Source organism: Theobroma cacao, chromosome 6 (genome assembly GCF_000208745.1).
Source record: "Theobroma cacao cultivar B97-61/B2 chromosome 6, Criollo_cocoa_genome_V2, whole genome shotgun sequence".
In the NCBI taxonomy this organism is placed as follows: domain Eukaryota; kingdom Viridiplantae; phylum Streptophyta; class Magnoliopsida; order Malvales; family Malvaceae; genus Theobroma; species Theobroma cacao.
In genome coordinates, this window is record NC_030855.1 from 21084913 (window position 1) to 21112302 (window position 27390).

Genomic DNA, 27390 nt, shown 5'->3' on the forward strand with positions numbered 1-27390 from the left:
AAAGTATATTTGGCTGATTGTTTCTTGGCAAGAATTTTCCTTATCAAACAGTACTTGTTGTTTTTTGCTGCCTAATTATTCTGTTGGTTATAAGGGCAAATGAGATTTCTTTTTTACAAGAAATTAATGGTACGTACGAAAGTGCTCAAAGGGCCATACACAATTCCATCAAAGCTTTATTTTATTTCATTTTATTTGGAGTTTTGCTTATGCAAAAGATACACACTGGAGAAGAAAGAAGAAAAGACATCTCTTAGAAGATCTTTATAAAATAAAAGATAAAAAACATGGGGGCCCCCTTGATCCTTTATTGCCCTGCCCTGGTTGGTACAAAAAACACAAAGCATGCCCAACAAGAAAAATCATGCTCTTGTCACGAAGAGAGTGGCAGAAACGACTTACCACACATCTTCAAAAATAAGTGATCCAAGCCACTGCCCTCACTCATCACTTTCTCTTCTTTTATGTATATGCATATATATATATATATTTTCGGCCCCCAAAGGGAATCCCATGAGCCCCATTATGGAGATTTTCAGTTTCATCAAACCATGCAAGCATTAAAACTTGCAGTACAAGTTCCATGACCTATAACACAATACTGTAGAAAGTGGACTCTTCCGAAGCCCTCTTTTGACTAGTATAAAAGCTTTACCTTCACTGTAACCGGTCGTCTCTTCTATAGCATCAATTTAATATCTCCATGTGAGACGCTTCTCCTTAATAGCTTAAGTCCAAGATTTGATGGCATGAACGAGCTACTTTTTCCTAAATTCTAACTACCTTCGCTGCTTTTTTTATAACAAGAAAGTATTGAATTCATCCAAAGGATTTGACATTTTGTAGTCACAAACACATGTTTCTTTAATTCATTGATTCTGGTTTATTTCAAATTTAAAAATTTACAAGTACATGAACGTGTAACACAAAAATATTCAACATATATATATATATATAGGTTTTTTTTATAATAGAATAGAAAATTATATACCTATTTATCCATGTACGACATAACAGAGAACCGAATGACGTTGTTTCGGTGATTGGAAAGGGTTGGTTCTGTACACAATATTAAACAAATTTATAATCACATAAGTTAGTTATATTCAGAAATTTTAATTTGGATTTAGATTTTTATTTTTAAAATATTTTGATTATTTAAAATTCTTAAAAGTCGAAATTCAATGTTTGGATGCTTATTGGATTTGAAATTCAAGATTTTAAACACGTAATTTCCAAATTCTAGATTTGGACTTCACCAAACAATGGATTTGGATTCCAAATCCCAATCCAAATAATTCAAGATCTCAAGCGGACCCAAAAAGAAGCGGATTTATATATAGATGCTCACCCTCGTCCATACTCCACAGCATTTAGCAAATTACATGATCAAACTTCAAAATCCCCTTTCTTAAACTAAGCTCCTTTCCCATGAAACTCTGCTATATAATCGATGAACATCGGCTGAAAAATATACAATATTATTTTGTAGATTATAAACTTTTGGGAAAATAAAAGAAATGACTGCAAAAAATTGACACAGCGTAGCCAACAAGGAATTTTGAGAAGAATGCAACCATCTCTTGATCATCAACCTCATCAGTTATGACATGCTTTGTTTCTTCAACTTTGATGAGATCAGATGTCCTGATCTTTGACTAGCAGCTTTCAGTTCCTTCTTTCAGATCTGATGATGATCTAGGTCTTTTACTACTTCTATTTGCCGCATCCTTCTCACGTGGTCTTTGTACAAGAATATGAGCCAACACAAACCAAAAAAAAAAAAATCAGAGAACTAAAAAACTGATCATGAGACTTAAGCCCAGCGCATTCCAAAGGCACCAAATTATTACAAGACAAAATAAACATGAGACTCGTTCATGTATTCACAAAACTGAACTTCTTCGGTATTGAAGACAAATATTAAACTAATTCCTTGTTTGGGACAGCTTTCCACATTCTATCAAAGTTCCATATTACAATCTCCATCATCTTTTGGTTGTAACTTAGGGTTCATCTTAACTAAGGCTCCCTTTGAAAAACCAAAATGGATTTCTAAAACAAAATTATTTTCAGTATGAAAGCATTTTCCAACAAGTATTTTCTTGTGTCCGGCATTTGCCAGAAAACTTTTATCATCACTGTCCAGTGCTACTATTGTAAGCACATAACTAACAGCCAAACATTTTCTAAATCACCAATCACAATCTTAAGCACCAGCAGATTTACAGAATATAAATTCTTTAAAAAAAAAACAGTAGAAAATCTTCTCCTATTTACATCACCATTTCCATCTTCCAGTCAAAAGAAATCATACAAAAAATTACTCAATTTGAACTCAAATTTCGGTTGCAGTAAATCATAAAATCTCAATATATACCCATCACCCAAATCAGTGTAAATCCAATTAAAAAATGATGCTCCTCTTGGTAGTTTATGTGATTGTGCTCTAAGATTTTTTTTTATTAAAGAAAAAAGGTTGAAATGAAGGAGATTTAGGGATCTGGAGGGCTGCTTTAGAGCAAAGAGATGAAGGAACATGCTGACCTACTGGTATTGCAAAACCGTCACTGGTAAGCCTAACAGTGATGGTGCAGGAAGCAATGGTGAGGGAGACGAGTAATGTGAGAAATAGCCTTTTGAGAGAGCAACAAGTGGAAGGGCACTTGACGGAGGAAGAGAAGCAAACAAGGGAGAAGGAAAGGGAGATCAGAAGATGGGAAGGAAGGAGAAAGGCGAAGCGAAAGGACGTGGTGTGGGGGTTTGCTGGCATTGGGTAAAGAAGGTTGGGGGTTTAGGTGCAAAGGCAAAGAACCTTTGGCTCTTGGATATTGTCTTTCGTTCTAAAAAAATTGAAGACAATTTCCTTAATTTTGGGCCTTTTTGCTGTTGACCAGAAATCCGATTCTGGTTGACCATGTCAATTTTTGACATCCAAACATCACAAAATGCGGAAAATGGCTTCCGGAAGCTATTTTTCCTGCTTATCAAATGAAACCTAACATTATTTTGATTGTGACTTCTGCAATATCCTTCTCAGATTTCTAGGTAACATTAAAACAAAACTAATTTATACTTCATCATAAACCTAACAGCTAATTACCATAGTGAAGAAGATGCTGACTATTGGTACAAAAATCTTAGATGCACTCTTAATGAGAAAATTTAAAACTAAATTCAAAAGGAGAATCTTAAACATACCTTTTGCAAAATTCCTTTCTTGTCTTAATCGCAATACCTTCCTTTAGCTCTTCAATGCTCATCATATCATCAAGCTTAGATTTTAATAAATTGGAACTATCAATAAATGCAGCAGACTCAGCCACACCACAAACAATTGATGAGTCCTTAACCTTTTCTTTGAGATATTCCATCAAAATGAATCCTGAAAAAAGTTCAGAAGAACTGGTCAGCGAAAAAATTTCGAAATTTAAGGATCAAAATCAACTATACATATAGTGGAATAACAAGCAAAATCCAGAGGCTAGATTCATAACAGAGAACAGAGAAACTGAAATATTGCAAGAGCCCAGAGAACAGAGATGCAAAAGTGGTAAATATACAAGGGTCTAGGATTAAAACCTACTACATTCTCACCAAAAGCACTATGATATGCCATCCAAAATCGCCTAGCAAATAAAGCCAAAATAAAGATTAAAAAAAAAAAAGCTTTTAAAAAGCATCTCCAAATGTTGGTTCAACTTAAATCCCCAATGTGAAGTTTAAATAAAAAACAAGATTGCTGCTCCATAATCAGTGCCTAAACTATTCCTAGCTTATGAATCTCATTTGAGTAAACAGAAAAAGATTTAGGGCATATAGATCTTCTGAAATTCTAAAATGTGATCGCACTTGGATTGTGCGAGTCCCCAACAAGTCAAACACAAGATCATATGAGACACTACTCAGGTGGAGATGTTTTGGCAAAATAAATTGATATCATTCAAGGCGTCAATGAAGCAACCAACTGCAGGGATGTATAATTGAATTCACCTAAAGGACAGACAGTAACATAAATAATACAAACCGTAGAATACAATAATTTACTTTTTTCTGCAAGGAGTTCCATATATTAACTTAGTTTACACCTCTATAATAAAAGGATGCAATTTAAAGAATCCTAACAAAAGACAGTCAATGTACTGTTACAAGACCTCAATCACCACTATGAACAGTTATTCTTGGATCAAAATGGCTTCTTAAGAGGAATTGATAGAAAAAGCAGGTCTAGTCTACACGCCAATACAGTATCACTTAGTTAACCACTGCAGTTTTCCTTTAAACATCGAGCACATGAGCGCAAAAGAAGATTATCAATAGTGTTAAATAAAAATGCTAAATACATGATTAGCAGAGAAGGTGAAACTTTTGTCGATCGTTTATCTTGTTAGTAGCTGATGAACAAAAACATAATTAACATTTCAACAAACAATTGTGTTTAAGCTCCTATATATCAGCTCCGTCTACTAATACAAAGGATACTCTGATTGTATTTGAAAATATTTTTCTGAAAACACAAAAAGGGGTGGCAGCATGATGAAAAAAAAATGGATAAAATGCTCACGTTCAGACCCCAAAAGATGTAATCTGATTGTCCCAAAATGATATTAACAATTCAAAAAAGAAAATAAATAACAAGCATTGACAAACTACAGAACTTAAATTTCACTCTAAAAAGTGCTGAATGTCGCAACCAGTAAGACTCTATGAAGGAGCCAATGCCACTATCTTTTCACAATAATGGTTGCATTAGCTAAGCACAGACATGAAACAACCCAACATGCAATGATAAAAAATCCAAAACTCTCAAAACAGCATTAAAAAGAACCGCAAGCTTATAAAAATAATAAAAAAAAAGAACCGTAAACGAAGAAACAACCCATCAAAGAAAATTATCAAATTAAGGCAAGTTTGAAGCAGAAAAAGAAACAAATGTAAAAAAAAGTACCAAGGGCTCGAAGCATCTTCAAATCAAAATTCTTGGCTAGCTGTACATGCCCAATTACCCTTGCACGTTTCATGGCTAGCATCTTTAAGCTAATCAACAAATCCTGCAAATTGGGTTCAGATTGATTTGGGTTAATCCTCAATTTACATACAGATTTTCATTAAACAAAGAGAAAGAGAAAAAGAAAACTCACAAGCTCGGATTCTGAAAGGGAACAAAGCCAACTGACATCTTCAATGCTATTATTTCCTAAAACTTCTTCTTCTTTCTCACCCATATAAATGGAACGAAAAATTTTATTTATTTTGTGTTTAGAGTTACAATGGCAGGAGTATAATGGAAAAGTTCGGCACAGGTTTTTCTTTTCTTTTTCTGTATTCTTCCTTTCGTTGAAGCTTTATAAAACCTATGCAGAGTCAAAAGGAGAATCGAAGAAGACGGCTTAGGTTTTTTCAGGTCTTAATAGTTTGGGCCTAACAAAGAGGTTATTCTGGATTATGAAATTGGGCTTTGAGCCCATTAAAGTTTCAATTGGATCTCCCAAAAGCATTTGTAATATTAATAATTTATTAGCAAATTTTTGAGTTGAACGTGATTATTTTTTTTTGTTTTTATTACAAGTGAAGACTTTAAGAAGAAAAACCCACTTTTTTTAGTGAATATATTAATGTATAAAAATAGCCAAAAGTAATAATCAAATGTAACACAATATTTTTATGAATGTTTTGGTAATTTTATGTTGTTCATTATAGTATAAAGTAATCCTTATGTTTCAATTTGTTTAACTTTAACTTCTATATATGATTTTGAGCAGATATGCATATATATATATAGTATTGGAAGAAATATAATGTGAATATGTTTAGTTTCTTTTATTTATCTATTAATGGCTGAAATATAAAGGAAAAGACAGAGACAAAGATCATTGCAGAGAAAACAAAATTTGGAATTTTACTTTCAAATCCTTGAATGAATTAAAGAATGAGGAAGTTTGATATCATTCCTACAAAAAGCAAAAGCAAAAGGAAAGTAGTATTAGGAAAAGGGTACTGCTGGTCATTGATGTATATGTTGGGCTGTTTGTCACAGATCATCTGTAAATTGATAATTCTTTTGATGCAATTGTTCTTTGAACGACAAGACTTTTGCATCAACTCTTGCTGAAAAACCAATGTGAGTAGATCTCTGGGAGTTTCTTTGCTCTCTTAACCACATTTGATTATTTCTGACGATATCTTTCTTGAAGCAGTACTTCATTTCTTGGATGATATGATCGTCCATGGGATAAAATGATCTTTGAATGACAATATGTGCGAAGTAAGGAAGAAGAGAAACAATGACGACGAGCAAGGTAACAATCCAATACAAGGGTGCTGGTCCAATATCTTCAATGAAGACCTGAAATGCGTTCCCTGATACATATGGAGGCAATGCACCATAGAGTATCAAGAAAATGTACCATAACAAGATGCTGCCCCATATGGAGAGATGTTGGATCCAAGTGAAGTGGCTTGTGATTAGAGCAATTTGACAATTGACTGTCCAGATTATGCAGGTGTATGTTATGGCACCAAGAGAATTGATATCTGCTACATATCCATTTTGTCGGAATGCACTAGGAGAAAGGATGTAAATGTTTGCCAGGAATATGACTAGAGAAGTTACCACCCCATTCAATATCCAGCCAATGATGCGGCTCCAGCTGAAATGAACATTCCTTGGCCCTTGCTGATAAAGGGCTGGAAACTGTTTCATTTCAGAAGAAACAGAAGTGTTAAGAGAAGCTTTTTTAGTTAAGAAAATCTATTGGTGTTTGTGAGATCAACCTTTTTGTGGAGGTAATTATATACTTTACCTGCAAGCATACATCTGATGAAACATCCTGTTCCAGGACTCCTAATGCTATGACAGGCAAGGATGTCAGCATCACATTGAACATTGTCATATACCAATCATTGTACAAGACCTCCCCAGAGAAACTTGTGTATAATTCATAGTAGAATAGGGTGAGGCCAAATGCAACATTCTTGTAGACAAAGTACAGAACCTATAACAAGTCGCCATAAACATTAACAAATACGCTATGTATACACGTTAACTAAAATTTAATAGAAATTAAAGATTTACCATCTTTGCTATTCTCTGATAACACCAATGCCCATGAACTATAAGTAATCTCTCCAGGAATCGAAATTGAGGTAGTGAGAAGTCACTAGCCATGACTGCCTGTAAGTGATAATCCAAGAAAAAGAACTTTTAGCTCTAGTAGGATCTGCATCTTTGCATCTTTATTGCGCTTCATCCATATATCCTTTATATCCTTCTAGTATATTTTATTCTTGAGGAAAACTTGTTACAGATTTTATGTTCACCAACCAAAGTTCATGACTAAAAATGGAACTGAAAATTAATGCTGAAGCCTAAAGATTCCTTGCCAATATTGATCAAAATGAATTCTGAAACATTACCTGCATTCCCTCCATACCACTGATCCCAACTCCAATATCAGCTTCTTGAATCATGCCAACATCATTTGCCCCATCTCCGATTGCAAGAGTTGTTCTGCCAGTATATTCCTTTACCAATCGAGTGATCTGTCATAGACAGGTTTAAGCTCTAATTAGAGAATATTAGAAAGTGTAACTGATGAAAATCGTATCATTTGAAGATGAATATTGAATTAGCTCCTAATTCAAATATTATTCAAACAAATCGCTTTCAGAAAGTAATAGCAAACAAAGACAAACCATACCAGAGCTTTCTGCTTCGGGGACACTCGGCAGCATATGACAGAAGCACAATTAACAGCCAATTGTAAGAACTGATCCTTCACATCACCTCTCAAAGCAACTTCAAGAGCTTTTCCATCCACAATCAAAGCAAATGGAGCCTCTTTGTTTCTTTCTTGACACATGACTTTGTAAGAACTTTCAATTTGGTGCAAAATATCTATTTTCATAGCCTGCAAGGCTAGATAGAGGTCATGTTATTACCAACCCCAACTTTTACCAATTCCGCAAGATAATGCATTAATTAGATATCGTTTTGAAGAAGCCTCAGCAAAATGTCATTCTAATAATACCATGAACATTCTTTAGAATAAAATGCCTAGTGCCTATGAACGTGTAAAGTAGAACCAAAAATCAGATTTGAGTAGTGCTTCATATGGCTTGAGAGATTACAATTGAAAGGTAAAAAGAGCTGGTACTGAAAAGGAAATTTTTGAAGTTTGGACAAAGATCAAAAGTGTCTATGCTATTTTCTCTGTTTTCAGAATTGATATGGAGGGTGATCACATACAAGCATATGATATAAGATAATGCCTATTCAAGTTTAACTTTTACCTTTACTTGGTTGTTAGACTCTGCTTCTCTGCTCAAACTCAAATGGAATTGTTTCATATCCTGACGGAGTAAGCTGCAAGCAAATCTGCCAAAATTGGGGAAAAGCAATAACAAATCAATGTAGTTAAGTAAGGCAAAGCAAAAAAACCAAACAAAGAAGTATTAGTACTAATTTTCAATTTGATATGATACTTTCTTTCTTTCTAAATCAAAAGAATGCAGAAAGATATGGAATTCTGATAAGCCTCACCCTATATTTATTGCCGTCTCCCTCTTGTCACCAGTGAGCAGCCATACTTTCAACCCTGCTTGAGCAAGTTTATCTATGCACTCTGGAACCTAGAATGTTTGTAAATGAAACAAGCAGTGAGTTGCGGGGAACTGATGTTGAATTATGCAAACAAAATGCAGTTTTGAGTCTCAAAGAAATCTCTTCCTGGTAGATCAACTGGCAAAGGCAACAAGCAGAGTGCTGCAGATGGTCCATTGAAATTCACAGCGCACGCAACAATTAGAATCATAACAGTTTTCATTTTGCTTACATCCTGGAGAATCAGAATTAGCCAACAAATTTTTATTATAAATGGAGTCATAATGTTCCTGTCACTTCTAGTGGCATTTTCTGATTGAGCAGTCAACAAAGCTGTGTTTATAAATGACTAAAGAATTTAAATAACAAATAACCACCAATTTAAGGGGAAAGGTTTTAAATAATTTCAATGTCTCTTCAAATTTAATTGCTCTTAATGGGTGAAAACCACCTTCTGGCTTGTTTACTAGACCAATTGAATAGTCCTTTTTACTGAAGTTTTTCTGTGATCTACAAAAATTAACTAGGTTTAAGCTTGAGAACATGCGCAATAGAGGATAGCTGCAACCCCAAAATATAACTAGTACCAAGTTTTCAGTAGGTCAGATGCTTTCTCCAGATTCTCTTCTCTTCAACACAAGCAGAAACACATAGAGATGCTCACAAAAGAGGGAGATAACTAACCCCTTTTTGCAACTTGTCTTCAACAGCTACAACCCCCAATAAGATTAAGTCCTTTTCTATCATTTCTGATGCTTTCTCTAGTAATTCCTCTCTTTCAGGACCAATTGTGGTTTTGGCTTGCGTAAATATAGTATTCCAACATTCATACTCAGCTGCCTCAACTGTCCTGTAAGCGAATGCTAGAGTGCGAAGACCATCTTCTGCATAATTTGAAAGGTGCGAAGTTGTTGCTTGCTCATAAGTCCTACCATTATCAGCTAGTCTATCGAAGATTATGCTGAAATCCAACCAATACAAAAAATATGAGATAAGAGACATTGATTTCAATTGAGTTGATCCTTAAGTTATGAAAATTCAATTATTAAAGCTAATCAACAAGATACAGAAAGAAGATAATGTCATTAACTTAATTGCTAGTCACTATCTTCTGTATGTAAAGTTGCTTTGGCATGGAAAATTGTTGTTGGAGTAGCACTGTGAAATTCAACTGGACTGAGAGATATACCTGTCTGCACCTTTGCAAAATAGAAATATCTGACCATCTTCGTTGCTCACTATCACAGACATCCTCTTTCGCGAACTACTGAACTCCAAAAGATTAAGTAGCTTGTACTCCCTGAAGATAACGTTGATATCGTATTTAAGCATTACAATTTGAAAGATACTACTTCAAGCATAAGGAAAATTTCAGAAGCAAAGTAAATGTTGTAAAAACAAAAGGTACCTTTCCACCTCCATCCTAGAAGAGGGGTCAAACTCCTTAAGAACCATCACTGATTGTGTTCTTCTGAAAAATTGGAACCCAAACTCTTGCGAGGCAACGAGAAAAGCTACTTCTTCTGGTGACTCTGCTTCATACCTTAGCTTAATGATTTTATCATCTTCAATAGGTATGCCTGTATGACACAAAGCCATAACTCTAAAGAACATTGTAATTTCTGATGAATTGGATCCATGTATCCAGTTCTTGTTCAAAAGCCTGTCATCTCTAAAGTTGAAACCCTTGATAACAGATTCCTCCTCGGAAAGTCTTGAATTCCCTTTATTTGTATTATCCAGAACTTCTCGGCATCCGAGAACAGCCTTCTTAGCACTAAAATCGGATACTGAGAACTCAAATTCTTCATAGCTTTGGCTTATTCTATCAGACTCATCAATACTGAGCTGACTTGCCTCAAAATCAACATTCATTCTTTTTGATGCAGCAAGGTCAACTTCAGTTACATCACCACCATATGAAATTCCAGCAATTGAGCATTTCCTGAACTCCATCTGATTACATGTCAAAGTCCCAGTTTTATCTGACAGTATCATTTCTACCTGACCAAGTTCTTCATTTAAATTTGAAGTCCGGGCTTGAACTGACTTGAGTGTTGCTTCATCATACATTTCTATATCCTTATTAATAAGCATTGCTTGTAAAACTTTGACAACTTCAATGGAGACATACAACGAAATGGGGATTAAGTAGCCATACAATATGAGGGCCCGTATGAACTGTAAACTAGCAGATTTTACCGGCTTTGATGGATTGAAGAATTTATCATTATCTTTTTTCTGGTTGGAGGCATCAAGGTCATGGACCTTATTGTCATCTCGCAACTGAAGGTACCACCAATCAACCATGTGGTGCCTCAAAAACAGCGAAGATCCAATGGAGGAAACCAAGGAAACCAGCAGAAGAATTGAAAAAAGAAGGTAGATAATGCGATCCATTATTCTCTCCATCCGGCTACGTTTAGATGGTGACCTTGTGGAGTTCCGAACTGCCTTGGTATCATGTCCACTAAAGATTACCACTCCATAAATGTAATCAGTGTTTCGGAGTTTTGAATCTCTTAAAAGCACTTGGGAAGGGCACAAGGGATATGATCTATTCTCAAACTCTAAATTCCCCACAAAGGTGTAAAGATTAGGATTCGGATCCTCACATCGGACAATGGCCTTGAAATTCCTGAATTCTTCATCCTCATTCAAAGAAAGAGTGGCTTCTAAGCATCTTTTAATTTTCAGATTCGTTTCTCCATCAAGGTTCATGGTCTCTACATAACAAACACCATCCTCATAGCTGGAAGATATTAAAAGAAGATCACTTGGAAAATATTCATCTTTATTAACCTTTACAACATCTCCTACCCGAAGTTCCTTCCACAACTTATCTACAAATACTCCACTGCTCGCATGAGCCTTTACAGTTCGATTGTTTACGTCCAAATCCTGCAAACAGTTTTCAAATAACGTGATAACTATGTAATTGTCAAGGACAGATATAGACGATGAAAGAAAATTGTTCAGGAAGCTTATCAGACCAGATAATTTTCCAGAGAAATCAAATGAAAGAATATTTCAAATAAATAAAAAAATCCATAGTGGAGAAATCATGTAAAACTTCAAATGTTGGAAGAGTACGAAACAACAGATTAGGAGAGTTGAATAGAAACAAATATAGGCCTAAAAGAAGTGACATGTTTAGCTTGAAGTTACCTGCAAAAATCTATGCCAATCTTCCACTGCCTCTTTGAGCATGCTGATTCCCACCACAAACACCAAAGGAGCGATCAAACTTGCTCGTGAAAAAGGAGCCAGAGAAAGAAGCGACAGAACTGCTGCCAATAGAAAATAGAAATTGGCAACTCTTCTGAACTGCTCAAAAAGTGCTCTTGGAAGGAAAGTCAGAACGTTGTATTTAGTTGTGGATATGTAGTTGTGAGGGTACTTGAAAGGCTTTCTCTTGTGCAGGTGAGGTTCGTTGCAGAAAACCACCCGAGAAAATCCTGGCTGGCAGATGAGCTCTTGAGCGGAAGATGGTTCGGATGTTGATGGCCGCAAGCATGCAAAAGTATACAGTTTGCTCCATCTAACCTTCCCCTTCCTTCTCCTGGATGAGGCTGCCATCGTACCAAGTTCCCAAGTTCAACTCCCCTCTTCAACAGTTTATCATTTCCTCCTCAACTAAGTGAAAAGGCAATGGAAATCATATTGACTGATTCATGATCTTAGTGCCCAACCATGTGATGTTTTTTGCTCATCCCACAGACGGACCTGGCCCCTTCAACAAAGAAACCACAGATTCCAACCATTGTCATCGTAGATATGTATCTAGCATGTACAATCAAGCATCAGACAACTAAATAATATTCATCGAAGTTCTGTCTTTTCTTAACCGTCCCTGCTCTTATTTTTATGTAATTCTGTCTTTGTACTTTCTGAGAGAGAGAGAGAGACTTCCAATGCTGAACTTTGGACTTTCCTAGATCTAGCGGGCCTTCAATTAGCCGCGTGTCACGGATTAATAACATTTTCCTCCCTGATCCTAAGAAATGTCAGCCTTCCATGAGAGCCATACATGCAAATCGATCTTACCTTTCAGTGTACTTCAAAATACCCAAAAAGGTCAGAAACACATGGTAACTGCAAGTTCAAGGAAGCTAATCAACTTGATTTTACTGGATCAATTAGAATAGCCTCTAGATTCGAGAATTGAATCTTGGGAAGGTTTTTTACTCTTTTTTTTTTTTTTCTTCAAACCAAAACCAGTTGGTCAACTTCAAGGTGTCCAAGAGCATCTTACCGTCCACTGATTACTCATTACAAAAAAAGAACAGCATAATTAAACCATCGTGCTGATGTGCCTCTAGATTCGAGTTTTTACATTCATAAAACGATCTATTTCATGTTTTATTACATTCTCTTTCTTGAATGTCAACCAACCCTCTGGGCCTCAAGACAAATAATTCCATAGAATCGTCCGTGTTTTATTATATTCATAAAATATCTGTATGTTACCCTGGGCATCCTCCAAAGCTGTTGAATTATTCCTTAAAATTTAAAATTCCATTGTCAAGCAATGTACAAATCAAAGTGGACAAAGAAATTATCATAAACTGTGGCTCGGTGGCCACATGGACAATACTCGAGTTGCTTCAGAATAATGGAAGAAATTTACGTCCCCTTAGTTGAAAACTAGGAATATTGAGACCCCATTGACCTCTCCCCAAAGAAAAAGGAAAAACAAAACAGAATACAGATTCCTAACAGGCCTCAGCAGCTGCATAAACTTGAAATGATCTATTGTTTAACTTTTCCACATCTCAAACCAAAAAAAAAAATGTACTGTTTCTGGCAAAGAGAAGGCGACCGATTTGTTGGGAATAGGATTGAGAAGCAGTCCAAGTGTAGAAAAGGGTAATCTTTTGAATTCATGTGTATTTATTATATCCAGGTTCATTCAATGCCGCTCTTGTCAAGGAGCTTTGCGGAGAGCCTAGACAAAAGATAAAAGGGGAGCTTTTGCATAGAGCTTGCCGAATTGCTAAAAACCTCAACAACTAATTAAACAAGTAAACAGACTTTGAGTGTAACGGTTATATATTAAATGATATTAAGTACCAATGCAACTAAAACCTCCATGGGAAATAGATGAAGACACAAGGCAGCAAGGTGATAAGTAGTCAAAACAATTGGTCCCAACGTAAATGTATGATAAATTTATTGACGGATTCTAACTTATTGCATGGGTAGCTAAACAAGGACATCTGGACAGAGCAATTGCAGCTAGGTAAGCCGGCTTCTATCTAAGCATCTAATGCCGCTGCAATAGGAAATTAAGTTGCGAATTTGTAGATACTCTTGGCCTTGAGCTATGGTCCTATGGAGCTCATTTGGGTTGCCGGATGGCCACGGTGGCATGCGCTCTTTGGAAACATGTTATTGATGTCATTGACATGCCGAATGACTTCTCAAGTAAGAGAAAATAAATTAATATCGGAAATACGACCAAATACCTTCTATACTAACTGATTATAATTGTGAAACGATGATATATATTTTCCAAAATAATAATCTCAATAAATTAATACCCTCAAAGCATTTGTAATTTGTTATAGTAATTAAGACCCAGAAATAATATCTTATCCTATTAATTGTACCTAACGCACAAAACAGCTTCTCCATAAGCGATTTAATTAGGAAATGCCCTTTTAAGCATCAGATATTTATTTATTGCAAGAGTTGCAACAATTGATTATTGAAGGAAGTAATCTTTGCTTGCTAGATTTAGCGCCAAATGATGTTCTAGCAGCATCGAGGTAACATTTCCAAATTAATCATCAACCATAATGTCCCTTTGGGAACTTTAAATCAGATATATAGCAGAGTAAAGCTATATTTTCTACTACCTGATCAGCAGTAATTAATGTCCTACCGCAAAAGAACAATTTGTTCTAAATCCAGTATCGAGCACATCAAACAATAACAACCCAAAACTACAAAGTACCGAGATCATGTGCTTTTAAGTCATCACCTGACTTCTTAGGTAATATTACTCAACTAAAACAGAAGTCAGTTGCCAACGCTTGAAGAAGAACCCATGTACAAATTTTTAACTCAAGTAAAAGTAATGTTGTATGCCTATTATAAGACAGTATTGAATTTACATTGAACTTCAAATTAAGCATAAGCACAAACTCATTGAATAGAGCATTAGTTATATCTACATTGCTTAAATACATCAAAGATCACAAACCATAGAACCCAGCGTGTTCAGTTTAACAAGATAAAAAATGCACTTTCAATAAATGGCTGCTATCAATGTCCTTGTGCTTGATTTGGCTTATGCATTTAAGGCCACATGATACATGACATTGAAGCCATTCAGCTTTAGAATTCTACAAGAATGGCACACATATGGTATTCTAGCTGACCAAGATCTGATTTGACATCGAAGGAAGGTACTTCATCCATAAATTGCCATGAGATGACTCCGGGATGGTGTCATTTCTAAATTCAGGGCAAACAACCTTGGGCCCATCATAATGAATGACCATACTCTTTTCTGTGATTTCTAGTGATGCTGGTTCCTTCACCAACCAGGAATTTGAAAGCTTCAGATATCTGTTGTAGAGTGCTAATGCTATTGCTGGATTTCTTTTACTGCTCCTGCATATTATAAACACACAAAAGGTAAAAGTAAAACAATCTTTGAAGAGAATAACTAAAGTAATTATAGCATCTTTTATGAAGAATTTTATGGCAGATCACCACCAATTGTAAATATTATCATTAGTAGTAACCAGCAGAAGGGAAGAATAAGAAACCTGCCACTCCAATTCAGAACTTTACTCCACCATAAGACAGCCTCCAAAAACTCCTGCAATTTCCTTGCATCAATCACAAGCAAACTTAAGTCAGGCATACATGCATCCTTCACATAAGGTGTCACGGATACCCATGGCTTTGAGGCCGATCTTTGAATAGCATCCAAAACATCTGAGTTCACGTAGCTGTTCAGCCTTTTAGAGCAGTCCTCAGCAGCAGCAGCAATAGCATGGGTGCTTAAGTCAATTCCAGTTAGTTCTTCTACTCTTCCCTGCGATAGAAGCAGAGTATGATAAAAACAAATACCAAGAAATTGCCATCCCAATAAGAAAATAGCAAATTGATACTGATTTGCGTGCGAGATTTTCTCACTTAATGTAATTATGTTCAACCGCTAATACCGTCAGATGACATAAATTAATTGACTATCAAACCCTGCACGCATGTAACTGCCCCTCTGGGTAAGTTAAGCACCGAACAACTAAACTATGGTTAGAGACAACATAGAATTTATTTCTGTTGCATAAGAATGCCATCATATGTGAAAGTGTTCAATGTTGCAAACAGGGAGAGAAGAAGCTCAGGAAGAGACTTCAGAAATTAAGTAATTTGTTCGCAAGTAAATTAAGATGGGAAAGAAGGAACCAACCTTCAATATTAGATCGGGTGAAGCATATATGAATTTTCTCAGTGACTGGTGGACACTTGGTATAATAAAAGGTACAATTTCCTCAAAATTGAACCTGGCATATTCTGCCTCAGAAGTTGCAATCCTAATTATTTCTTTCACTTCCTCTTGCCTACATTTTGATAATAACATCAATAAGAATCAAGAGATGGACTTTGCAAGTGTGTATAAAACAGAAAAACCAATATCTTACCCATGAAGTTCAAGGTTTGAATGTGGAAATAATACTTTCAACTTATAAAAGGAAACTTTGTCTTTATTCCCTTCAGGTGTAAAGAAATGAAAATGAACTAGGTCTGGATATCTGGATATTAAGAAAGCACAGAAAAATGAGTAAGGAAAAGCAGAAAAGTTGGTGTTAACCATCAGTGTATGTCCACCAATTTAATAGGATTGCAATAAGCACAAAACTTCGATTGTATCCAAGGGATCTTACATGAGCAAATTCTGATCATTATAATCAATCATGGTCTTGCAGATTTTGAGTGAAGTTAAGCCTCAAATGTTGAAGTCAAAATCTTTATGGTAACAAAAAAATTAAAAAAAAAAAGGGGAAAAAGGGGAAACGCCTATTGCTTATTTAAAATGCTTAGTTCTGCATTGCTCTAAGGATCATTCAATGGTCACATGAAATTCAAAATTAATGTTGGCACCCCAAAAAGCCAAGAGAGTTGAAACCAGAGCAACTTTGATACCTTGAACTCGAAAGAGTTGAGTTGGCAAGAACTGCCAGCACTTTAAGGTCCAAACATTCCATCCATGAAACAACATGTACTATACCGTCCTCTTCATAGCTTCCTTCACTCTTTGACTATTTTGATAATATTGAAACAAAAAAAAAGAAAGGAAACAGAAAAAAACGTCGGGATTTATAATTATTGACAGGAAGAACAAGAACTGACAAAGAGAAAATTGGACTTACAGTGGAAGAAGGAGAGGAGTGGGGGTTAAGCGGGACCCAATTTCTGAGAGGGTCCGAGGGGTGGCGGAAATGGGAAGCGGGTAAGAATTGGAGGAGGCCGAGAAATATGATGAGCCCAAACGCGAGCAAGCGAATGATGGGTTTTGGACTCGGAGCCGGACCTAGGTCGGGAAAGATGGGTCCAGGATTCCTGGGATTGTCAGTGGGTTGAGTTTGTCTCCTGTTAGTGGCAGAAGATCTCCACGGCATGTACGAGGAAGACATTGACTTTTTCTGTCCAACTTTTTGCATATTTGTTTACAGACTCTGCCGCTCTTGAAATCCTCGAAAAGTTCGCTTTAGATTCTCTAGAAGGGAAATAATCAGATGTGTGCTGTGTGCAATCCTTTATCATTGTGACATTGGACTTCTTTCTTTTGTTTATTTTTCACATATATATATTAACTTCTTTTTCTTGTTTTCTTCAGGCTATGTTATATTATGTACATAAATTCCTTATACTTACCGTATTAAACTCCAAGACATGTGCATATAAATGACAGAAAACGATAAAAACTACTACTTGTATATAATAAGAAGAAACGGTACTATTACTATAATACTGCTTCTATGGTTTAGCTCTGCGTAAGTGTAAGAATTAATATTTTGATTGGGCCAGGCAGCTTTAAAAAAGAATTGACAAGATCGGCCCATATTTAATGGACTTAGGTTGGACGAAAGCCTTTTAAACCACGTGACCCTTGTGGGCCTTGTTTTGGCCCGTAATAGCCCCGGCTCAAAGTAAGAAGCCCTTAGGGACCGTTTCGTACGTGGAATATGGCCTGGGTTTGTAACGGGGAAAATTGTAACATTCCATGGGCATGGGCTTATGTAAACTAACTAAAATTTTGTTTTAGGCATTCCTGCCCCTGCTTACCATCGAGCTCCTCTCCTTCCACCGTCGACGCCACCTTCTCTCGTTCTTCTTCGTTCTTCTCTAGTAACCCAAACCTAGCCGATCCACAGTCTGGTTTTCACACCAGTTCCACCTCATTTTTTCAGCCAAATCTCGTTGAACTCTTTCCTCCGTCGACAGGTAAGTACTCCGTCTTGAAGCCCCTTCCCTTCACAATTTTTTGGTTGTATTTGAATTGATATGAATTGTTCCAATCACTACTTTCAATTGGAAGCAGGGAATAAAAATATGCCTCCTAAAATGCTGTTTGGGAAGGTCTGGTGGCTAATAAATTTTATAGCAGTTTATTCTAGCTCCTTTTGCAAAGTTTCAGACTTTCAGTTCACTGACTCAGCGACCGTTGTCTGCAGGTCGGCTTTTAGAAACAAAGAATTCTCTCGAAAAGCGGAGCAAACAGCTTAACTCATTCCAGAATAAAAATATGTAAGCTTTTTTTTTTCAGTTCTCTGCTAAATTTCTGAAGAGTATTTGAATTCGATGATGATTTTTTTTTTCTGTTTTTGAAGGTCAAGAATATGTGTGAAAAATCTGCCGAAACATGTAGCGGAAGATCGGCTAAGAGAATTCTTTTCGCAGAAAGGAGAAATTACCGACACCAAGCTTATGCGCACCAAGTAACTTTCACTTGTTTTTTACCTTCTTCTTTTTATGTTTTAGTTTTATAATTTATCGGTGTTAATTGTTTCTTAATATTTTTAAAATTTAAATATTTAAATCAGAGATGGAAAGAGTAGACAATTTGCATTTATCGGGTACCGTACGGAACAAGAAGCTGAGGAAGCTATCAAATACTTTAACAAGTCTTATCTTGATACTTCTAGAATCATATGCGAGGTCTGCCACTGTTTTCTTATCTCTTTTTTTGTCTTCATTTTCATTCTGTAATTTGTTAATTTAGCTGTATGTAGCTAAAGAAAGAAAGATAATATAATTATCGGAGAAGTGAATTTAGTTATGAAATATTAGAAGCAACACCTCATATTTTGCTCTCTTTCAGATTGCCCGTAAAGTTGGGGACCCCAACACTCCCCGTCCATGGAGTCGGTATTCATCGAAGAAACAGGAGAATGTGACTGAAACTGGAAAAACAACAGCTGGTGGTAAAAGTTTGAGCATAATTGATTCTAAAGGAGGGAAAAAGGTTCTTGAAAGCAGTGAGAAGGATGACCCACAACTTCAAGAGTTTCTTCAGGTTATGCAGCCAAGGGTTAAGTCAAAAATGTGGGCAAATGACATTGTAATTGATACTCCAGCAAATCAGAAAAGCAAAGTTACCAAGAAAAAAGCTATATCTGAGAAAGAAAGCAGACAGACGTCAGCTTCAGTGGATGCTGAGACAGATGAAACCAGCATTGCATTGGATGATGATGATGAAACCAAAGCATCGGACACTCTTGCTCGTGATGAGGTTATTTCTGATATGGATTACTTCAAGAGTAGAGTGAAGAAAGATTGGTCAGATTCAGAAAGTGAGGAAAATGATGATGGTGATGATAGTGATCAAAAGGGAAAACACAATTCCCTCTCTGAGGATGTTATCCAGGATCAGATTCAACAGGGTTCTTCCAAAGATGCTGATGATGAAATTATTGATCCAGATAATCCCTCTTCAGTCTTGAAAGATGATAGAGATGAAGTCCTTCAAAGTGGTCGGCTTTTTGTCCGTAACCTGCCATATACAGCAACGTACATTTCTCTGCACACACCCCTTTTTTATCTTTTTATTGTCCTTACGCCATTTTCATATTAATTTATTTTACCTCTCTTGATTATTGTCTAACAGTGAAGATGAGTTGACAGAATTCTTTAACAAATTTGGTGATGTCTCACAAGTCCATCTTGTCATTGATAAAGATACAAAACGTTCCAAGGGGATTGCCTATGTTCTTTACAAGGTTCCAGAATGTTCTGTGAGGTATATATTTTATTTTGTTTTAGTGGTGGTTTTGACACTTTGAAATTTGGCAATGATGATTTCAAGTTGTGTTAATCCATACATGCTGAAGGCTTATAATTGTGACATATAAGGATTACATTTTCCAGTGCAGCTTCTATGTAGTGTAATTTTCTGGTTGTCACCCTTAAATTAAGGCTTGCATAACGGTAAAACTCATTTTGGGGCTCATCAATTTTTTAAGCTCTAAGACTTCTCATGCATTAACAAGTAGAACTTTCCAAAATCCTATTTTTCTACTCTAATTTATTTATCATAAATTATAAGATCCATTGTGCTTCATCTTCAAAAGCTTAAATGAAGGTTGATGCCCTTTGGGGCCTTTAATTCAAAAACTTTGTTCTCTTGTTTCACTAATAGAAAGCAAAACTGGTCATTCAGTTTCCTTGCAGTGTTCTTGGTAAAATATAGCCTCTTGTGGTCTGTAGCTCCTTTTCCATCCCACTATTTGCTGGCAGGAGGGATATATTCTTGCTTTGCAATTTTTATGATATGCTCTATGAGCTTCTCAATCATATTGCCTGTTCAATTTTTGTAGGGCTTTAGAAGAATTGGACAAATCAAGTTTTCAGGGCAGATTATTGCATGTTATGGCAGCAAAACTAAAAAAACCCACAGGCAAACAAGAGTAAGCAGCACCAGTTGTAATCAGTCTCTATAGCCTTCTAGGTTTCAAATGATCCTTGCTTCCCATTATTATGGTCATTAATCTAACATAGATTTCTCTGTAGGACTGACGCAAGCCAAGGTTCAAAAACCTTCAAGCAAAAGAGGGAGGAAGAAAGGAAGGCATCTGAAGCTAGCGGGGACACAAGAGCATGGAATAGTCTATTCATGCGCCCTGATACGGTATGTTTTATTGAATATATCACAGAATCTTTTTTTCTTTTTATAAGATTAGTCCTCGGCAGTTTCCCTATATTAGTTGAATTTAAAGGATGTTCCTGATTTTTCCCATTGATTGCAAAATTATTTTGCCATTCCCAATCATCTCTGATCCTGGATTTGCAATTCACATATTCGTTGACTAATTAACTTAGCTATGTTGGAAGCTTTACCAATGGATATTGAATATCTCCTATCCTGCTTTGGCCTACTGATAATAGTATTCTCACATTTTTGGCTATGATTTACTGAAGTGCTTTTACGTATTCTTTACATCATTATTTTATTATTGACCTCACTTTCGTCCATTTTCCTGCATGTTAATAGGTTGTTGAAAACATTGCTAGGAAATATGGTGTGAGTAAGAGTGAGTTACTTGATCGAGAAGCTGATGATCTAGCTGTGCGTATCGCTTTGGGGGAAACTCAAGTGATTACAGAGACAAAAAAAGCCCTTGCAAATGCTGGTGTAAATATCTCTTCTTTGGAAGAAGTCGCTGCTGGTAAAGCCGATGGCATGAAAAGGAGCAATCATATTCTGTTGGTCAAGAACTTGCCATATGGTTCATCAGATGATGAACTAGCTAAGATGTTTGGAAAATTTGGGAGTTTAGACAAGATCATTCTTCCTCCAACAAAAACATTGGCCCTGGTATGCATATATGTTCTAATTATAAATTTTAGATAGATTTTTGGTTCTTCAGGTTTAATTATCTGAAATGTGCAATTGGTAACTGTTGTGAATATGTGGCACAATCCTCTACAATATCCAGTTTTCAATTTAATGTGAACTCTAATTACGTTTTCGTCTGGTGCAATTTGTTTAACAACTGTTAGACTACAGCAGTTCTGCATTGCCACACAATCTGAAAGGGAGAAAGAAAAATGAAAGTCTATGTCTTGGGAGTTGGGATTTAGATAAACTGAACATGGCTTTGTGAAGTAAGTCAAATGAATGCTTTAGTAATATTTCACATGTATAACAGGAGGTAATGAGTTAGTCGAGCATCATCTTTTACACTGTTTTGTTGCCAGTGCAGGCATCTCCTTGTTGGGAGCATGTTAGGTTCTGGATAGAATTTTTTCTGCTCTTTCTTGGAGGGGCAGGGGCGTACTTTCTTTTTTTCTTGTTTTAAAACTTATAACGTCGGAACATGTAAACTGTAAAGAACTGTCAGAGTTAATGTCAGGATAAGTGGCTGTTGAAAGGCATACAACTCTTTTCTCCTTTATTGATGTTCTTGGTGCGTGGCTTTTCAGGTTATTTTCCTTGAACCAGCTGAAGCCCGTGCAGCATTTAAGGGTTTAGCATACAAACGTTATAAGTGAGTTTTTTCCCACTCTTTTAGTCATTAGTTGAATCTCTTTATAACAATTCATAAAAATGTTATGCAGAAATATTGATTAAGTCTCAAATTATCTCCCGATATTTACTATGTGTCTGATTTTAATTGTTGCCTGCTTAAACTGGATGGTTGTTGGAAGACTTTACATATGTTTCTTAGGCACTATAGTGGCTTCTACATTTAAATTCTTCAAGGAAGCTGGAATTGGTATTAATGGAACCTAAAATTGGGTTTCTTCCATTAATATAGGGATGCTCCTTTATACTTGGAGTGGGCTCCTGACAATGTTCTTAACAAGAGTTCAACTTCCGAGGGTGACAAAAAGAATAATGCAGCTGTTGGCGAGCATGATGTCAAGAGGGCAATTCTGGAGCAACATGTGGAAGGAATTTCAGATGCAGATATTGATCCGGATAGAATTGAGGTTCAGCATATGATTTGAGCTCCTTCTTGATTTTCCTTTATTTTGCCCTCTTCTCTATCCCTTGATGCTGAAATAGTTGCTTTGTTTACTAATCTTTGCTTTGCTACCTCAGTCACGATCTCTATTTGTCAAGAACCTTAATTTCAAGACTTCTGAAGAAAGCTTGAGGAATCATTTCACTGAACATGTGAAGGAAGGAAGAATACAGAGTGTCAGGGTAATTATTTGGATATCCAGAACTTTGTGTGCGTTGCAGTCAATCTTATCCTTCCAAACCTTATGAGTTTGTCATGTCCTTTGCCAGATAAAAAGGCACTTGAAGAATGGCAAGCAAGTCTCAATGGGTTATGGTTTTATCGAGTTAGATTCGGTGGAGACAGCAACCAATGTTTGTAGAGACTTACAGGTAATTACAATTAAAATCGCAAGCTTCACAAACATAGTTTTATCAATTCAAAGTGCAGCTTTTTGATACCCCTTGCTCGTTTAGGGAACTATTTTGGATGGGCATGCTCTTATCTTGCAACTTTGTCATGCCAAAAAAGAAGAACAAGCAGTGAAAAATGTTGAGAAGGATAAAAGTTCAACAAAGTTGCTTGTAAGAAACGTAGCTTTCGAAGCAACAGAAAAAGATCTGAGACAGTTATTTAGCCCATTTGGCCAGGTATTTTTTATTTAGTATATTAAATTTATGAATGATTAAGGACTACACTACATCTCCCCATTACATAACTAAGACTAGTTGTTATCATTATAGTTTTGATGGCTCAGTGCTGAACTGTTTATTGAGCTAACTATTAAGACGCAGAGGCTAGGATATATACAAGTTTGCTTAAGGGAATGATTAAAGCAGTGAATGGTTAACATTCTTTCAGAACCTTGCAGAATAAAGAATTAAAAAAAAAAAAAAAGAGAGATACTTAATGAGCTTGATTTAGTCACAATTCGGACCAGCTTTATGTTCATTTTTTAACCAAATTTGCAATTGTTGTTGTTTGCTAGAAGTTTTATGTTTATCTAGTTTGACCCTAGTTTTCTTTTGGTTGTTTAGATCAAGAGCTTAAGGTTACCAATGAAGTTTGGAAACCATAGAGGTTTTGGGTTTGTGGAGTTTGTTACGAAGCAAGAGGCTCAAAATGCACTTCAAGCGCTTTCAAGCACCCATCTTTACGGTCGTCATCTGGTAAGTCATGTCCCAGTTTCAACAATGTTGCATGTCCTGTTTCAGGAGCAACAACATAACTGCTCTCTGTGATTTTCAGGTGATTGAAAGAGCAAAAGAAGGTGAGAGTTTAGAAGAGTTAAGGGCCCGAACAGCTGCTCAGTTCACTGATGAACAAAACGGGTTTCAAAACCCAACTAGGTTATCCAAGAAGAGGAAGAACATGGAATTCTTGGATGGTGACAGAAAGAAGCTTGAAAGGATCGCAGACTAGCACTTGAAGTGAATCATAGAGTGATGCAGTGAGGTGGGGATGAGTCGCTTTTCTCTATTTCTTTTCCCTCCCATTTGTTATGTTAGCTTCATTTTTGCTTGTTAGAAGCTAGCATCAATTTTGTAGGCCCTCTTTTGCCTTTATTTTATTTTATTTTTTATTTTTTTACTGAAAAGTGAATGAGCAAAGTGTAAAATATAGGTACTTCTTTTTGTGTAAATTAACCACTTTATGTCAACGTTTCTGCCTTATTCTTTTGACTGCCTTTTCGATAGCAAATGTTATTAGTTCTTATACTTAGTAGCCACGAACTTCTATTTTCTTCGCAATCATTACCATTTGGCGATGAATGTATGTTGAGTGGAAGTCAGTTCAACCATTTTTTTGTAAGAATTGTGAATATTGTAGAAAAGTTGAGGCTGCTACTACAGGTCAACTGATCGCGACCCTTTTGTGTGCCCTGGGGGCGAATTTTCACAACTCTTTTCCTGTGTTAAACAGTAGCAGAATATGATATGTTTGGTCAGTTTTGAGTTTTGATCACATAGAATTGCAAGATTTATGGTTTGATTGAATCAAAGATGGGTTCCAATGACTTAAATTAATGCATAGATGGAGAAAATTAGATAGCTTTTTCCATACATTATCTCAATAAGTTAAGAAAGTTAGCAAAGCTTTTCTGGGTCGAGGAAGAAAGAAAAGCGATTACCATGGAAGACAATGTTTGATAACTTGATGGAGTCAATAAGGGAAATCAGACAAGTAGGGGTTCAAGCGAATAGGATCCTCCCTAATCGAGTTCCAGTGGTGCCGGGGATCATAAGTAATCCTATTCTATGGAGTCAAATATCAAATGACACCATTGCTTTATGCTGCCAAAAACAGGAACTTTCCTTTTTCAGTATACAATTCTTGGTTTATATTCTTCATCTTTTTATTAATTATCTGAATCTGTAAAGGTGCTTATATTTCCTTCTCTATTAACTTTTTACCATGACTGGTACTGAAAATTAGCATAAATTTTTCTTTCAGATGAAAACCCTTTTGATATAATCAAAGTCATCAGCAATTAAAACAAAGACAAATGAAGGAGGGAGGTTCCATTGAATTTTCTGTTAGCTATATCCGCTGCACAGTTTCAACAACGAAAAGTAGTAGTAATTTCACATTGAAAGTGAGTGATACGTATGTCACTACAATTGCAGCGAAAGAAGAAAGAAAAAAAGAGGCAAAGAACATCAGAGGGTGAGACAACTGTATCAGATTGCAACTCCTACTGCGTGGTCTTTGGGAGTAACTCCGATGATCAGTATACTTCTGCCCTTACCACCATGCTGCAATATAAAACCAAGAAGAGACATGGCCGTGTTCTAACTTCGCTTCTAAACCAAGTTTTAATCAGATTGGTATTCTCTACAATGTTCTGATCCTAAACACACTACTTTACTGCTAATCTCCCATGCACATCAAAAACCTAAACTCCCTCTTGACATTATTCTGTCTTTACTAGATTAAAAACCAAAAGCTTCCAACTTAAAAACTGATTTGTAATTGTCAGAGAGGTTCAGGGTTATTGACTTAATTAACGAGATGATGGGGAGATATATCCCTTAACATCTACCAATCACTGTACAGCAGTGACGTACCCAAGGTATAGTCAACCACTGGCCTAAGCTCATCCCAGTTCTGTTGTCCGAAGAACTCACCTCCGTTTGGGTTCGAAAAGCTTAAATATGACGGAACTTGAGTTGTTCCTGCAAAGAACTGGGTCCTTCCAAGCAGATGGTCATTGGCAAGCTTCCTTTCAATCTCCTTCTCATCTAAAACTCCGAAACTCTTCACCTCGACGCTATTGTCTGACTCTATGCTGCATGTTCTGGAGCCGGAAGCAGTTGTATTTTGTTTGGAAGGATTCTTGTTATTTTGCCAATCCAATGCATATTTTCTGTAGGAAACATCACGCTTAAAAATTCTGCATAGTGTCCAAACTTCCTGCAACCCCATGAGGAAAAATCTTCAAGTCCAAGTCAATACTTACCCAAAAACCAGATTGAATTGATCATCAATTCATCACTTGTTTATAAGATTTTTACTAATTTTAAAAAAGAAAAAGGAAGCAGTATTATTGAAGTCTACTGCATCAAGTTCTTAAAGATGTTAGTAGTTATTACTAGCAGCTATCAGTAAAGTCCAGAATGTTCAGATTCTAAGCCCTTTACCGTCAGGTTTAACATAGAACTTAATTTTCAAGAGAGATTAACCAATTAACAAGTTTATGGCAAGGAAATGGAACTTACAGCTTCTGGCAAGTTGTCTTTCTTAGTGTTGGAGAGACTGGGATTTTGACCGACTGGAAGGCGAAACTCATGCATCATCCAATCGGTTTTGGTGCCTTTCCCTGCACTTCCCCGGTAATAGACTAGCGATTTCTTTAGGCCTATGCAACCATGAAATTCTCCAACAGAATATATTGGCTTGTCGATACCAGTAGCTTTCCAGAATCCTGAGCTTGTAACCCTATTTGGCCTTATGCTATTCCTGTATTTTCTACCTCTTCTACAAAAGAAGTACAATTCCTTCTCTGTAACAGTGCTAAGTTTGCTAACTTCTGCAGCATCCACAGTAATTGGTTAGCATCGATTAAGCACCAAATTAAGAAGAAAGAAAGTTTATTATACATGAGATTCAGATTTATTAATTAACACCCTTTAATCCACTTTCTTCAACGATCAGAGGGAAAGAACAATAGTTAAGAACTGAAGAACAAGGATTGATAGAAATTTCATGCTTTTAGAAGACAATTCAACATGGAGGATATGAACATATTCCCCTTGATAACTCAATGAAATTTTCATTCTAAAAAAGAAAGAGGTAAAATATTGGAATCATACTTGGAAGATCCCAAGGGTCATATTTGTAGATGTCAACGTGTTTGATTAAGTCGATACTAAAGAGTTTCTTCTCCACCTTCCTTTTAAGATAAAACCCCACAAGCTCTTCATCAGTAGGATGAAATCGAAAACCAGGAAGCAAAACATCTTCATCATCTTCATTGTTACCTGAGGAAATCATCTTCTCCACCTCCATTTTTTTCTCCTCTTGAGTGTTGCTCTCCCACTTTGAGAATGTAACACAGACCTTATATGATGCTTGCGAAGACACTAGTTTTCAGTCAAAGTCATAGTATATGACTGAAACATTGCATGCAATGAGATATTGCTTGCTTAATTATTGAAGACTTACTTTATAATGTTGAAAACTTATTTTTTAATATAGATTTTGTTTTCAGTCAGATGTTCACCGAAGCAAAGGACAATTAAAATCTTCAGTTGAAAAATATTTTGGCCCTATAAACAGCAAACAAGAACAAGAAAAGTCATAAGCAAAGAACAACTAGTT

At 36.1% G+C, this 27390-nt stretch overlaps 5 protein-coding genes across 7 annotated transcripts; 1 reads left to right on the plus strand and 4 right to left on the minus strand.

Annotated features, from left to right (window-relative positions):
- On the minus strand, positions 1314–5378 carry LOC18596366. Its single transcript, XM_007024792.2, has 4 exons — positions 5142–5378; positions 4949–5051; positions 3202–3385; positions 1314–1743 (listed from the first exon to the last, which is right to left on the minus strand). Exons 1-4 carry the CDS (start codon positions 5223–5225, stop codon positions 1659–1661), a joined length of 456 nt encoding a protein of 151 aa, XP_007024854.2. The 5' UTR covers positions 5226–5378; the 3' UTR covers positions 1314–1658.
- LOC18596368 (probable phospholipid-transporting ATPase 4) lies at positions 5892–12448 on the minus strand. Its single transcript, XM_018122714.1, has 11 exons — positions 11771–12448; positions 10011–11503; positions 9792–9902; positions 9287–9563; positions 8543–8631; positions 8293–8377; positions 7701–7910; positions 7417–7542; positions 7076–7174; positions 6804–6995; positions 5892–6694 (listed from the first exon to the last, which is right to left on the minus strand). The coding sequence occupies exons 1-11, from the start codon at positions 12179–12181 to the stop codon at positions 6032–6034; spliced, it is 3756 nt and encodes a 1251-aa protein (XP_017978203.1). The 5' UTR covers positions 12182–12448; the 3' UTR covers positions 5892–6031.
- On the minus strand, positions 14842–17382 carry LOC18596369. 2 transcript variants are annotated; one of them, XM_007024796.2, is made up of 6 exons: positions 16993–17382; positions 16766–16881; positions 16264–16374; positions 16032–16182; positions 15382–15653; positions 14842–15223 (listed from the first exon to the last, which is right to left on the minus strand). In XM_007024796.2, the coding sequence occupies exons 1-6, from the start codon at positions 17281–17283 to the stop codon at positions 14980–14982; spliced, it is 1185 nt and encodes a 394-aa protein (XP_007024858.2). In that variant the 5' UTR covers positions 17284–17382; the 3' UTR covers positions 14842–14979. The 2 variants fall into 2 exon arrangements, with proteins under 2 accessions (XP_007024858.2, XP_017978187.1); XM_018122698.1 differs by lacking the exons at positions 16766–16881; positions 16993–17382 and adding an exon at positions 16507–16600.
- Positions 17896–24287, plus strand: LOC18596370 (multiple RNA-binding domain-containing protein 1). 2 transcript variants are annotated; one of them, XM_018123848.1, is made up of 16 exons: positions 17896–18067; positions 18298–18370; positions 18454–18561; positions 18667–18781; positions 18945–19633; positions 19731–19862; positions 20440–20529; positions 20633–20750; positions 21114–21437; positions 22046–22110; positions 22381–22555; positions 22668–22772; positions 22860–22961; positions 23046–23219; positions 23607–23738; positions 23818–24287. In XM_018123848.1, coding segments are annotated over exons 2-16 (2505 nt in total). In that variant the 5' UTR covers positions 17896–18067; positions 18298–18368; the 3' UTR covers positions 23992–24287. The 2 variants fall into 2 exon arrangements, with proteins under 2 accessions (XP_017979337.1, XP_017979339.1); XM_018123850.1 differs by lacking the exon at positions 17896–18067 and adding an exon at positions 18093–18202.
- On the minus strand, positions 25061–27185 carry LOC18596371 (transcription factor JUNGBRUNNEN 1). Its single transcript, XM_007024798.2, has 3 exons — positions 26883–27185; positions 26289–26599; positions 25061–25983 (listed from the first exon to the last, which is right to left on the minus strand). The coding sequence occupies exons 1-3, from the start codon at positions 27076–27078 to the stop codon at positions 25609–25611; spliced, it is 882 nt and encodes a 293-aa protein (XP_007024860.2). The 5' UTR covers positions 27079–27185; the 3' UTR covers positions 25061–25608.